The 13,144-nt window shown below is 33.0% G+C and overlaps 1 protein-coding gene across 1 annotated transcript; it reads left to right on the top strand.

Moving 5' to 3' along the window:
- The first annotated feature begins 452 nt into the window (after positions 1-452).
- LOC105216060 (endocuticle structural glycoprotein ABD-4) lies at positions 453-11,503 on the top strand. Its single transcript, XM_011190331.3, has 3 exons — positions 453-611; positions 7,303-7,433; positions 10,444-11,503. Exons 1-3 carry the CDS (start codon positions 603-605, stop codon positions 10,709-10,711), a joined length of 408 nt encoding a protein of 135 aa, XP_011188633.1. The 5' UTR covers positions 453-602; the 3' UTR covers positions 10,712-11,503.
- The last annotated feature ends 1,641 nt before the right edge of the window (positions 11,504-13,144 follow it).

Genomic DNA, 13,144 nt, shown 5'->3' with positions numbered 1-13,144 from the left:
ATTTGTTGTTGTTGTTTTTGTTTTGACACCAACAAAACAGTCAGTACTTTGCATGTTGTTGTCTCTGCATTTTACTTAACTTGCTGTGCATTTTGCATTGGTTACCTTCGGCAGCTCGGCTGTAACGCCGACTTCGCTGTCGACTGTGGCGGAAGCCAACAACAGCAACATATCGCAGCAGCTTAGCTTCATCGCCACCATAGGCAACATCTTGACTCAGTGCCTCTTCTAGCAGTGTTTCCCATTCAGTTATCTTTGAGTACAACAATCGCAGTAATGTTGTTGCCGCTGTCTCAATTGCCGGTTGTCATAGCGGTGCTGCCGCGCTGTTGCTGCTGCTTACCTCTCCGTACTTCACAGTGCAGCGCAAATAGTTTGGCTTATCTCAGCTGACTCGACTCAGCTCATCCCGGTTGCATCTCATCGCATGCGCGTATAAATATCGCCACCAGCCAGCTATGAGATCATTAACAAAGCATTTGTGCAATTAACCACAAGCAACAGCAGGGTTCTTGCACCGTTAGACAGTCAGTTACAAGCCAACGAAGTGGTCCGAAGGATAACGTTACAGTGTTCAAGTGTCGCGAAAAAATTGTGAAAAAATGAAAATTGTAAGTGGCGAATGAGCAATTTGCTTTTGAATTAAACTAGTTTAGAATACTCGAAGTACAATTTACAAGTGAATTTATATTTTATTGACTAATTCTAAAAAGTGTAAACATCATTGAAGGAATCTCTGAAACTCGAAGTTTTAGACTTGGATCCTATTGGCAACAAATCGGTTATTTTGTTTCACTAGTAAAGAGGATTCCGATTTGAACATCTGAAAAACCGTTAATTCTAAAGTTTAATATTTGAAAACAAAGTTTTTCACTCAGGAATAGTCTTAAAGACCATCGGGTCCCCACATAAAGTAGATTCAATGAGCTTCAAAAATGCTTTATTAGAATATTCATCTAATGGATGAAATTGGATAGGAGCGTTAGATATTTCTGTAACATATAGATTATTGTTTGAACAATTAACGATCTGACGATCATAGTGAATTATTTATTCGATGTAATGTTTCTTATATGACTGTTGTAGTGTTCATCTTTAGTTTAATTTATCAACAATTTAAATTACTAATTACTTTGCAGGTAAATGTGTCAGATACTCATTTCACATTAGTTCCGAATTTCGCTATCCTGTCAAAACTATGCTCACTTGATTATCAAATTCCTCAAGGTTTTAATGCGTGAGCTTTCAAAATCTGTAGATTTCGAATTATAAAATATAAGAATATGCCAAAAACGAGTTAATTTTTCATCTTGACACAAGTTGTGCTCGTACATCCTTAGATTTAGTGCTATATTTTCCTAATGTGAAAACATATGTAACACTTTTAAGGAACTCCTCACAGTGCTAGAACTAACTTCTTAGAGTGTGCCAAGGTTCCCTTGAAGAATACATCAAAACTTCATATCTCAAAATCGTAAAAGGTCTATAGAGTAACTTGACAGCAAGAATAATCATCAGTAGGGGATGAATTCAGTACTAAAATCACAAAACTAATTGTATTTCCCTTATTTAAAATCTAGATAAAAACAAGAATAAAAGCTCAATAATAATCATAAGTTTGAATTTGCAGTGCCAACTAGTACAATTGAAAAAATTTCTGTTTTAACATGATACAATGGCAATACTTTATAAAACTGTAGTAAAAAGATAAAGATATAAAGCTAGAAATATAGTCATTTAACGCTAAAATGGTCTTCACCTTTATCTAAACGTTGAGAATATTTCGTTTGGTGTAAAATACAATTAATTTACTTGGATATTTGTCTGTCAAAGAGTAAGAAAATACAATTCTACTAAGATATATATTCAATAAATAATATAAAAAATTTAAATTTACAATAAAATTAACATATAGTTAATTGAATACTTTTAAAAGGAGCATTATATAAAAAAATATAACAAAAGCGATCATATAATCTCAAAGTAAAGTTTTAGTTGCATAAAGTAAGTTAATTTTTAGTCTAAAAAGAGGTTTACATTCTCATAATTTCGACTTCTTACCAATACATTGAACATTTAAAAAAATTCAAACCTTAGAACCGTAATTTTTTTATAAAATATGAACAATAAACAATTCTTATAATCATTGAAAAAATATGAAATTTCCAGTTTATAAACAAAACCGTCAACCACACCAAAACCCATTTCTTAGAACCCTTATAATAGTCATAAAATATTTGAATAATGCTCGCTGAAATAATTTATGGCAATAAAAACATCATATTTATGTACCAAAGACAAACACTTAGTTTCAACATAATAAAAATTATTGACAACAGAGTTTTCATTCTGCAATTTTTTACAGTAAACTTGTTTGTCTAACTTCGATTGGCACGTTTTTAAATTATACAACAAAACTATAATTGAATATATATAAATATGAATAACTAGTAAACACTTCGATAATTTACCCAAGTTATGGAAGAGTACACCAATATTTGCATGTGATTTACATTCTACTACTGTCATTTCAGTCACAATATTTTCATAGTTGATAAGTGGTTTGATGTAGATCGAATTTTAATTAAAACTAAACTTCCTTATAATGACAGAACGTTGTTGTTATCTATATATATACTACTCAAACACTATAATTATTGTATAATATTTCATACAATAAATTTAAAATAAATTATAAATTCAAAAATTTATTTTTAAAACTACATTCGGTGAAACAATAAGATATATGAAATAATATACATATGTTAATGCAGAGTAGTTGAAAGGAGTTAAAATAATCCAGTAAACACAACGAACTCTATCAAATTTTCAGTTTGAGTATTATAAAAAGAATACTTCACAATGACAGAACTGAAAATTACGAAACCTTAGAAGAATCAGTAATCATATATTATTACTCTGATCTCAAAGTATACAAAGAGAGCAAAAATCGATCTAAAAATTTTGATAAATTTATTTTTAAGTGACGGCATCGACTATAACCGCTTAAAGCGGTTCCTACGCCAAATATGTAAATATATATATATATACTTAAAGGTTTTTATATTAGCTAGAGAAAAAAGAGAGAAACATTTTGATTTTGATAAAATCTGAAAGATACGATCAATTTGTTTGGAGTGCAGACCCTGTACTTGAGTTTAGTCTCTAAAATTTCATAAGTCATTTCTTTACTTTCATTATATACAAATGGTTCACTACGAAATGGAAATTTTATTTTCGAGAAACGATAAATGTTATTTGTAATGATTTATCACAAAAAATATGCAAAAAAGGCATTCGTGAAAAGTCAAACATTTTCTCTTTAAAGTTACCTGGACTACAAAGAAGATATGATTACAAAAGCATCCCATATAATTTATTTGACATTTACCACTTCAAATAAGAGTTATTTTTGTTCAAAAACCACACAATAATTGCCATCTCGCGGAGTAAATCAGAAAAAAATTAAATAGCAAGACCTTTAAATTTATGAAGTACGAACACGAACGCCCACAGCTAGACAAACATAAATTTAGACGCAGACACCAAATGCAGATAACAAAAGATTTAATAGCGTCCAGAGCAACCATGTCTTTGCGCTGCAACTAACAGTTGCAGATTGCGATGAGGAAATGAAGCTTTCAAAACGTATAAATTATCGAGCGCTTTGCTGGTCGAAAACAATTAAAATGAAATCAACAAAATTGGTCCCAACTTCAGTTGCTGCACTTAAGACGTATTAAGGTGGCGTTAGTGGCATCTTCTTTTGCTGCTACTTTGCAACAATGACAACAAAAGTGGCCGCAGAAGTGCCAAGCTCGCTAGGAGCTACCGCATTGTATGTTGCCACACTCATCGCATTACGATAACAATTAAATGTTGCTCAATTATCTGATTGCGAACGCTTAAGGCGCGGAGGTGCACAGTCGCACAGCTTGGTGCGGCAGCCAAGCCACCGGCAATCGGCATGCCACTTTGGTATGTGAAAAGGTCAGACACTGCCATGGAGGGCAATTTTGTCACAATTTTCCTGCTAAAAGCAGCAATTAGTGGGTGAAGAAGCGAAAAAAATTGGCGCAGCAGCAACGGCGCCTGGTGGCAAGAGTCAACATACCGTGGCTGAGTCGTCGCATACTGGCAGGCAGCGATCTGAGCAGCTGAATGCCAGAGGATGACTAGAGCAAGGCAAATATTTTTTATCTAAGTAACAAGCGATTTTTTTCTTACATGTTGGCGTGTGTTTATTCGTGAAATATCAAGCCAGACATGTTAAAAAAAGTATAAAAAAATGTATAAAAATTGTCAAAGAAATGAGCTCATACATATGTTTGTATGACTGAGCATAAGCTTGTGTTGATTCAAGGCGTTGCTCGCAGTGGCAACGCCGTCACATATGCTGGACCATTTTGTGGGCGCAGCACACAACACAACAACAACCACATTATTCATCAAATATTTTGCGCAAATATTTCAACAATTTTCGGTTTTAGCACACCGCAACCAAACATAACAACAAAGCGCTAACGTAGGAGACACGCGAGCAGGCGCTTGCGCAATTATTTAATTTATGCACTTGATTCCACACGAGAAAATTGCGCAATAATTTAATTTGTAAGAATAATACAATGCAAAAACAAACTCTATAAAAATCGGATAAAGAATAGAAATGTTTGCACGCAAAGACGTGCGCAACAACAAAAACAATAAGCCTCAACACTTAGTGGCAACAATTGCAAGACACTTGTAGTTCGTCGGCGCGCATTTCCTGCAACAATAGGCGCTGCGCTGTGAATGGGCACTCAGCAAGCAGCTAATACTAAAGATGCGCTAAATATTGCCTTCATAGCACTTACTTATGCAATCCGAATTAAGAATGCAAAAATTGCCAAAGACTCTCGAGTCTCGAGCCTCGAGCCCTCCTGACTGCTCTTCTCATATAAATAATGCGCGCTTACTAATGCAAATTAGATGCGCGGCTCAAATTGAAATATCGGCACGACAAGTACGCCCTTTAAAATAACACCAACAACAGCAACAATAACAACAAAAAATGCAAATACTCAACAAATTGCTGTAATTAAGTGCATTAAGCGCATTGTTGTTGCCCATTGAATGCCGGCAAATGAACAGTAGATTATGTCTATATGTACTCCAAAAGAAAAAAACAACAAAAACAAACTACGCCTATATGTACTTACACTCATTATCACTATTCAATTGCATTCGTGTGCAAACAGGTGAGGAGTCGAGTTTTGTTCATAAATAAAGGTGTTCAAAATGGCATCGCAATGAGCTGTCAAGTCGATGTCGATTTGAGTAGTTGTAATTGTTGGTCCGACGTTTGGCACTTAAATAAATCAATGTTTGCGCGTTGGTTGGCAACTGCATTACGAAAACACACCACATACAAATGTATACGAGTAGACAATAGAAAAATGTTGGGAGTTGTAAAGTAGTAAAAACTATTGATTAACTATTGAACTACTGTTGATTGTGCAATAATGGTTGGCGATTTGTTATGCCGACCATCATTAAGGGTGGCGGTTGTACACGTATTGGTTGCAGTGTTGAACTGTGTATGAAGAAAAGTTGCGGCTTGAGCAACTGAAAGTTAGTTAGTTAAAGTTGCGATTGTAGACGCTTAATTTGAAATGCATTCATACAATTTGGCTGTTTTGCTGCTGTTGATTCCTCAAGTTACTCCTCCAATTTGTAGAGTGTTGTTCTACGATAATATGAAAGAAAACAATAAGTTTAAAGCTGCCTCTGATTGGCTGACAGCTGTGCTGATTTGTTTTTCAGATCAACCTTTTTAAATATTATTTCTTGGCATAGGGTAATTTTATCCCAGTACTCTTTAATCGCTGTCATTATTATTTTATTCTTATATTGTGAATAGCAATCCACGGGTTTTAAAATAATTGAAGCTAATGGTAATGACATTTGAAAGCTTCTCACATTTTTAAGAAAAACAAAATATATAAAAAATCAATTGTTTATCAAGCTACTAACTACATATTTCTCATTTAAATATTATCCCAACAAACATGCATGTATGTATAGACAAGGAAAAACATCTTCAAATATCAAATAATTGGGTCCAAATACTACCTTCTTAAGAAAAAAAAAAACAATAAATTTTTATTAAACTATATTTAATTTCTTTTTTTTTTAAGATCAAACAGTATGGTATATTTTGTCTGCTTGACAAGTTCAAACTTATTTCATTTCTGTTATATCTCCAGACCACTTGCTTTTCTGTCATTTTTTTTTTTTTAATTACTAATCCTAACTCTAATATTTTTCATAATTTTTTCCAAATTCCAATTTGAATTCTGAGCTAAACCTTAAGAGTTAAAACCAAAAAATATAAAAAATAATTATTTAGCTAAGTAATAACATATCCTCATATGAATATTATCTGCAAACAACTCAATATACTAGGTAACTAAATAGAGCACACTGCTTTGATTTCGTTATTAGCGCCAGTAATCTACTTTTACTTTCATATCAACCAATATAATGGAAATGGAATAATGGAAAACGTGCATTTTCAAGTGATTGTGAAATGATAATGGTGTGCTTATGTATATACATCTTGCAAATACTAGCTACAACTTTTCCCCGAATTCCCAATTAAGAAGAATTCAATCAATTGAGGCAATAAACTGCGGAAATCAACTTAAATCATTATTCGCTTACAATCGGGGAATTACAGAAAAGTTTCAAAACAAAACTCGTAAAAATTCAAATTCCATTCGAAATCGAAATCGAAATAATTAAACTTTTACGTGAAAAATATTTCGAAATTTTTCGAAAACTACGCCTCTTAGAATTTCAATAACTTTTTCAACATGTTTTATTTGTTTTTGCAATAGTGACCGTAAATGGATGTGTAAAAGCAAAATAATAAATTTGAAACAACAACAACGTAATGAATTTTTGATTACATTTTTTTTCTTGAAACCTTTCACCACTACAAATACCGATGGATATTAGCTTTTGCCTTAGAGAAGTGGTAGTGTATATATACTGATTTTCAAATGGTTCAGTGATGCCTTTAACAATTTTACATTTGATTAAACAAGAAATTCACTTCTTATAACTTCAATATACAACTTAGAAAGTTGAAACAAGCCTTTGGCTTTAACTAATCAATCAATATTTTTCTTATACACAATATTTTCTATTAAATTTACTTTTTTCTAAAAAAATCAATTCATTTCAAATGTCAATAGCACTTAATATGACTTCTATTGTTTTTACTTTACTAATAAGAGTTCTTCATTCTTTTACTTCCAGCAATTCACACTACTTTTGATCGGCTGCGCCGTATCGGCAGTGTTTGCCGCACCACAAGCACAGGGTGATGCAGCCGCACAAATTGTTAGTCAAGAATCGAATATTGAACCAGATGGCTCATACAATTACAAGTGAGTAGAGAAGCGAAAAAAACGTTGCATACTTTGCGGCGCAGTCATTGTAGTGCTAACTGCGAGAAATAAAAGACTTAAGAAACGAACTTTACGAACAAATTGGTGATGTTTAAAATATAAAATAATAACGCTAACTAAACACCGAAATTATGATTTTAGAAATTCCAATATGACAAACATACAAAGCGCCTATAAAAAAATCAATATTTCTCATTATTAAAGAAATAAATCAGAATTGTTTAAATTAAAATGCGCTTTTAACAGCTTAAATGTAGTTATTTGTCAACGCTTAAAGCTTAGGCAACTTTAAAAAGATTTTAATAACAAAGTTTCAATGAACTTATGCGTAAATCATTTCAACTGTCATAATTTAAAACGAAAAAACTAGAAGGTTGCATACTAAAATACTAAAGGTAAACTAGATTTCTGCGCTGAGTTTGGCTTTCTTCCATTTTAAAAATTTGTTAACACTTTTTTGAGAATTTTACCAGCATAGTCACTATTCTAATGCCGAACATATAAATTTATAATTTACTCAACGCCCGTAAACGCAAATATGCCGCTACACAAGTTTGGCTTATTCAATGAAACGCTGATTTATCTGCAATATTTCGTATACTTATTCACTAATTCTTTAATTTAATAGTTGCAGCTTGTCATAAACAAGCACATATGTCTTTTAACGCCATTTTATGTAGTCACAATAATTTACCGCCGAGTTTATGAGTGCAAAACAAGTTCAAGTTCAGCTTTTAAGCACTGTTTTTGTTGTTTCAACAGCCATAATAGTATTCACCAAAAACAAGAGGAGGCATAGCGCACAACATAACAGTTTATTAATAAATACATATTTTTAACAACACACAGCATACTTTTGACGTCATGAGAACAACAAATAATTTGCATAGTTTTGTAATATCGCACGGCATTCATATGCTATATACATATGTATATTCTATATATACTTTTGCTACGTAAATAAATAGCTAAATGGACACTAGTTGACCTATAAAGTCGACGATTTATACTGATTTTACAAGTTTTTCCACTAAAAGCAGACGTTTAACATTAAAATTTAAAAAAATTATAAATTGATAAATTTATAGTAAAGCAATAGCTGCCAGAAACTAGCTTTGAGAAAACAACATTTTTGATAGTTAACTTTTCAATCGTATCAACAATTTTAAAAAGTGTTGTGAGCGTTCTTAGCTGATTTGAAACTATCTACTATCTTGTATTTGTTTACTATATTCTCTTAAATTTCGTTATTTAGTTTTGCATTAGCTAGTTCGATTTCAACGCAGACTAAAAGCTGATATGAATTGATGCCGATTTTCGAGTTAAAAAAAATTAAATTAACTATAAAAATAAAAGCAAATATACTAAATTTAATTATATAATTTTCTTCCTTTTATTAATTTGTTCATAAAATCATAAACTATTCAAAAATTATTTCGACTTTAGACTTTTTCGTATATAAACCCATTTACTTCTTCCGGATGGCCTTTTCTCTTAAATTTAAGTTATTTGAGAGTTAAAAAATAAAATTCTTATAGTCATTTCTGACTAATATCGGACCTGAGACCAATTAATTCATTAATATATTTTGTAAAATACCACAGTAACCTAAAAAATAGTTTTCATAGCATTAAATGTTGATCAAAGGTTTCCACTATTCCTCCACCAGCCCTTCCGCACATATTGTTCAAGTCTAGTTATTGAAAGTACTCATTCATATATTGGAATTAAAAAATATAAAAAATAAACCCCGTTAGCATTGATCTTCAGCACACACAGAACGCATTTTTATAAATTCCAAAAGAGTATTAAATATTTATATATAATAGAGCGCCTCTTCTGAACTTATTTTAAGTGTTACACTTTATTAAATCTTGCGCCCATTTGTAAGAGTAACTTAAAATTAACTAACCTCACATTCCTTCACCATATTCCTTTCTCCATACCATACCTTCCTATAATTATAACAGTTTAATAGTAGACTTGCAACATATAAAAATTAAAATTAGTGATTTTTTAATATACACTTTAGTAAAATAATATTGTTATTGGCTTAAATGTTCTAAGAACACTACTCTTATTTTGTATTTGCAAAAAAAATATTTAAAGGAAGCTATGTGAATGTCAAAAGCACCACATAGATCTTGAAAACACTTGGACATTCTACACTTTGAGTATTGCAAATAAATCAACTTAAAAAATCAAATTTTAAACCACACGAGTTTTCGTATTTATCTACTTTATGTTCCCTTCGTTTATACTAATTGCATGCGCATTCAATTAGAATTTGCAAATTAACAACAACAAGATTTACCATAGACACTAAAAATAAAAGAGGTGAAACCCAAAACAACATTCCACAAAACAGAAATAAATTACATTATATCATATTTTGTAGCACCACTTTCTTTAAAGCACAATTCTGATAACTTTACGACTCAATCATTATTTCGGCTTCGACGAAATTTAGGCAGTTAAAATTTATAGCGCCTCTTACGTGACCATCGGTGTCGCCAGCCAATGTCGCCAAGCCAGCGATACCGCAAATCGCCCAAATTCAATTTATAAATTTCATTTATTATTGCGCTGCACTTAAGTTGACAAAATTTAATATCATTTAATTAAATCAATGTGGAATTCCGAAAAAATACCTGTTCCTGCCGCTATGCAGTGTCGCATTTCTCTTCTGTTTCTGTTTCTGGAATAGGCAAATGTACAAATGACTTCAACTACCGGTTCTGAGCATACGCAAGCGATTACGAAATGGCTTTGCAATGTGTGCACGTCAAAGGCGAGAAGTATTTGTAAAGACAACAATAAAGCAACCAGAAGAATTGAAAGTTAGACAATTGAAATAGAAATATATTTTATACATTTTTAGTATTTACACTTTAAAATTCACATGATTAACTGCATGCAATAAATATACTAATTATATACTTTCACACTATTTCTTTCTCCCTCTCACTCTCTTTCGCTCTCGTGGCAGCTATGAAACCTCTAACGGCATTAAGGGCGAAGAGACCGGCACCCTGAAGAAGGCCACCTCAGCGGACACCAGCGATGTGATCATTGCACGCGGTTCCGTCAGCTACACCTCGCCCGAGGGCAATCTGATTACGCTCAACTATGCTGCCGATGATGAGAACGGCTTCCAGCCACAGGGCGATCATCTGCCCACACCACCACCAATCCCACCAGCAATCCAGAAGGCACTCGACTACTTGCTCAGCTTGCCCCCAGCGAAGCGTCGTTAAGCATTTCACGCACAAGCGTTCGTTGCAAGCGATAGAAATGTAATTTTTTGTGAAGGAAATTATTTTCTTTCGCGCTGCAACCGCACACACACGCACACTGTAATAATGTGACAACGCAACAATTGTAAAAAATTATTCTTCTAATAACTTTATATATAACTTCCTTGCCATGAGAATCCTTTGAAAATGATTGCTGTACTATACTAAAAGCCTCAAACTTGTAAATACTTAGACCATCCCTTACATAGGGACGAATGTGGACACGTTGCTCATACGCATGAAAATTAAAAAAAAAAAACTATAAAACACACACACACACAGTCAAAGACACGATAGGCACACACCCACGAAAAGCATGGGAAAACGAAAAATTTTACCACTTTCCACATAGCGCTCGTGAGTTGAAGCATTGTGTTTAGTGAGCTGATGTGCAAATGTATGTAAGGATGCAACTTAAAACAAACTACTAAGTACACTGACTGAATGAACCGTTAAATATAATAAACAAAGATCTATTATAATCAAATATACATAAAACATATATAAAAAATATAAATAAATAATATAGTAGTTATCAACTGGCATTTGCTCACCGCTCCCACACAACTCTTAGCAAATGTAGAACTCACACACTCACTCTCGGCCAACTTTGCTTCAACTTTCGCTGTGTGCACCGCAACTGTCACGCCCTAACTCTGCCTACAATGATACTCAGCATTTCACTGCACTAACGCAGTCAATTACAATTGTACTAAAATTCTAATACAAATACAACATATCACCAATATGCACTCTAAGCACTCTTCAAAATTTCCACTTTCGATTTGTTGTCCTTTGCACTTTCACTCACTTTAATTTGCACCTCTCTCTCTTGAGCTCACAACTATGCTCACTTTGTTGATAATCATTGATCACTATTGTCTTTCTCTCTTCTGCTATTCTTAATTTGTTTTTGTAGTCGCCGGAACTTTATCGCTTCGGACCCTTGTGATATTGTTGCTTTTTATATAATGAAAAAAATCGTAAAGGAAATGCATATTTTGTTAACAAAAAAAAATTATTAAATATTTTAATCAAGCAAGTTACAGAAATTTAGTGTATAAATCAAAATAATGTTGTTGTATCATATGTAAACTACATAATATGAACGATTATTTACATTTCTCTTAAATGTATATTTTATACGCAAATGTTATGAAAATCTGTGTAATGAACTAAGAAATGCAAACGAAGAATTAAAGATTCTTTAAAAATTAAACAAGTCGTTTTTAATTTAAAAAAGGGTGAAATATAATTGTTTTTCAGATATATGAGTTTATGAATTGATCATAACTCGCAGTTGATATACATAAGATAATAATTCTAGTGTTAAGAAGTACCGCTTAACAAACTAGAACTTGTAAATATGTAAAAACGATTTACATCTTCTCCTAGCTCGCTATTATAATATAAGACTCGATTCAAGTAAAATGAAACAACTCAACTTTAAAACAACTATAGCAATACGAATTACAACTAATTCTAGTTATTGTTGTATTGATGTCGTCAATAAATAAAAAAACGATTCAATATAAAATTAAATAGCTTATGATATTGAAAAAAAAACAATGAAAATAGACATTAGCTTTCATTTATATTACAATGGGAATACATTCGGCCCAGTCAGTCATTCGACAGTTTTTGATATTGTAGATAACCGTACTAGCATTGCGTTGTAAATGTCAATACCACAATAAAATGACAGACAGACTGTAACAACTAAAAACCAAAATTTCATCTGAAGAGAAAATTAGTTGTAAACCGAAATATGGAGACACTCAATAGAGTATACATACATGTAAATAACACTTTACTACCACATTTTTACTACTTTTGTACTAAACCTATAATCCTATTGTCAGTTTTGATAAGAATAAATGATAAATAATACATATGTGTTGTTCTATTGTGATTGGCGTTGCAACCGTTTAGCCGGTTATAGCAGAATCGACGATAGTGCGCCACCTCTCTCTCTCCTTCGCAGTTCGGCGCCAGTTGGAGATCCCAAGTGTAACCAGGTCGCTCTCCACCTGGTCCCTCCAACGGAGTGGAGGCCTTCCCCTTCCTCGGCTTCCTCCGGCGGGTACTGCATCGAACACTTTCAGGGCTGGAGTGTTTTCGTCCATTCGGACAACATGACCTAGCCAGCGTAGCCGCTGTCTTTTTATTCGCTGAACTATGTCAATGTCGTCGTATAACTCGTACAGCTCATCGTTCCATCGTCTGCGGTATTCGCCGTTGCCAATATTCTGAGGACCATAAATCTTGCGCAAAATTTTCCTCTCGAAAACTCCTAGTGTCGTCTCATCTGATGTTGACATCGTCCAAGCTTCTGCACCGTAAAGCAGGACGGGAATGATAAGCGACTTGTAGAGCTTGATTTTGGTTCGTCGA

Source organism: Zeugodacus cucurbitae, chromosome 6 (genome assembly GCF_028554725.1).
Source record: "Zeugodacus cucurbitae isolate PBARC_wt_2022May chromosome 6, idZeuCucr1.2, whole genome shotgun sequence".
In the NCBI taxonomy this organism is placed as follows: Eukaryota; Metazoa; Arthropoda; class Insecta; order Diptera; family Tephritidae; genus Zeugodacus; species Zeugodacus cucurbitae.
Note: the sequence above shows the minus strand (reverse complement) of the source record. Positions and strands in the feature narration are given on the sequence as shown.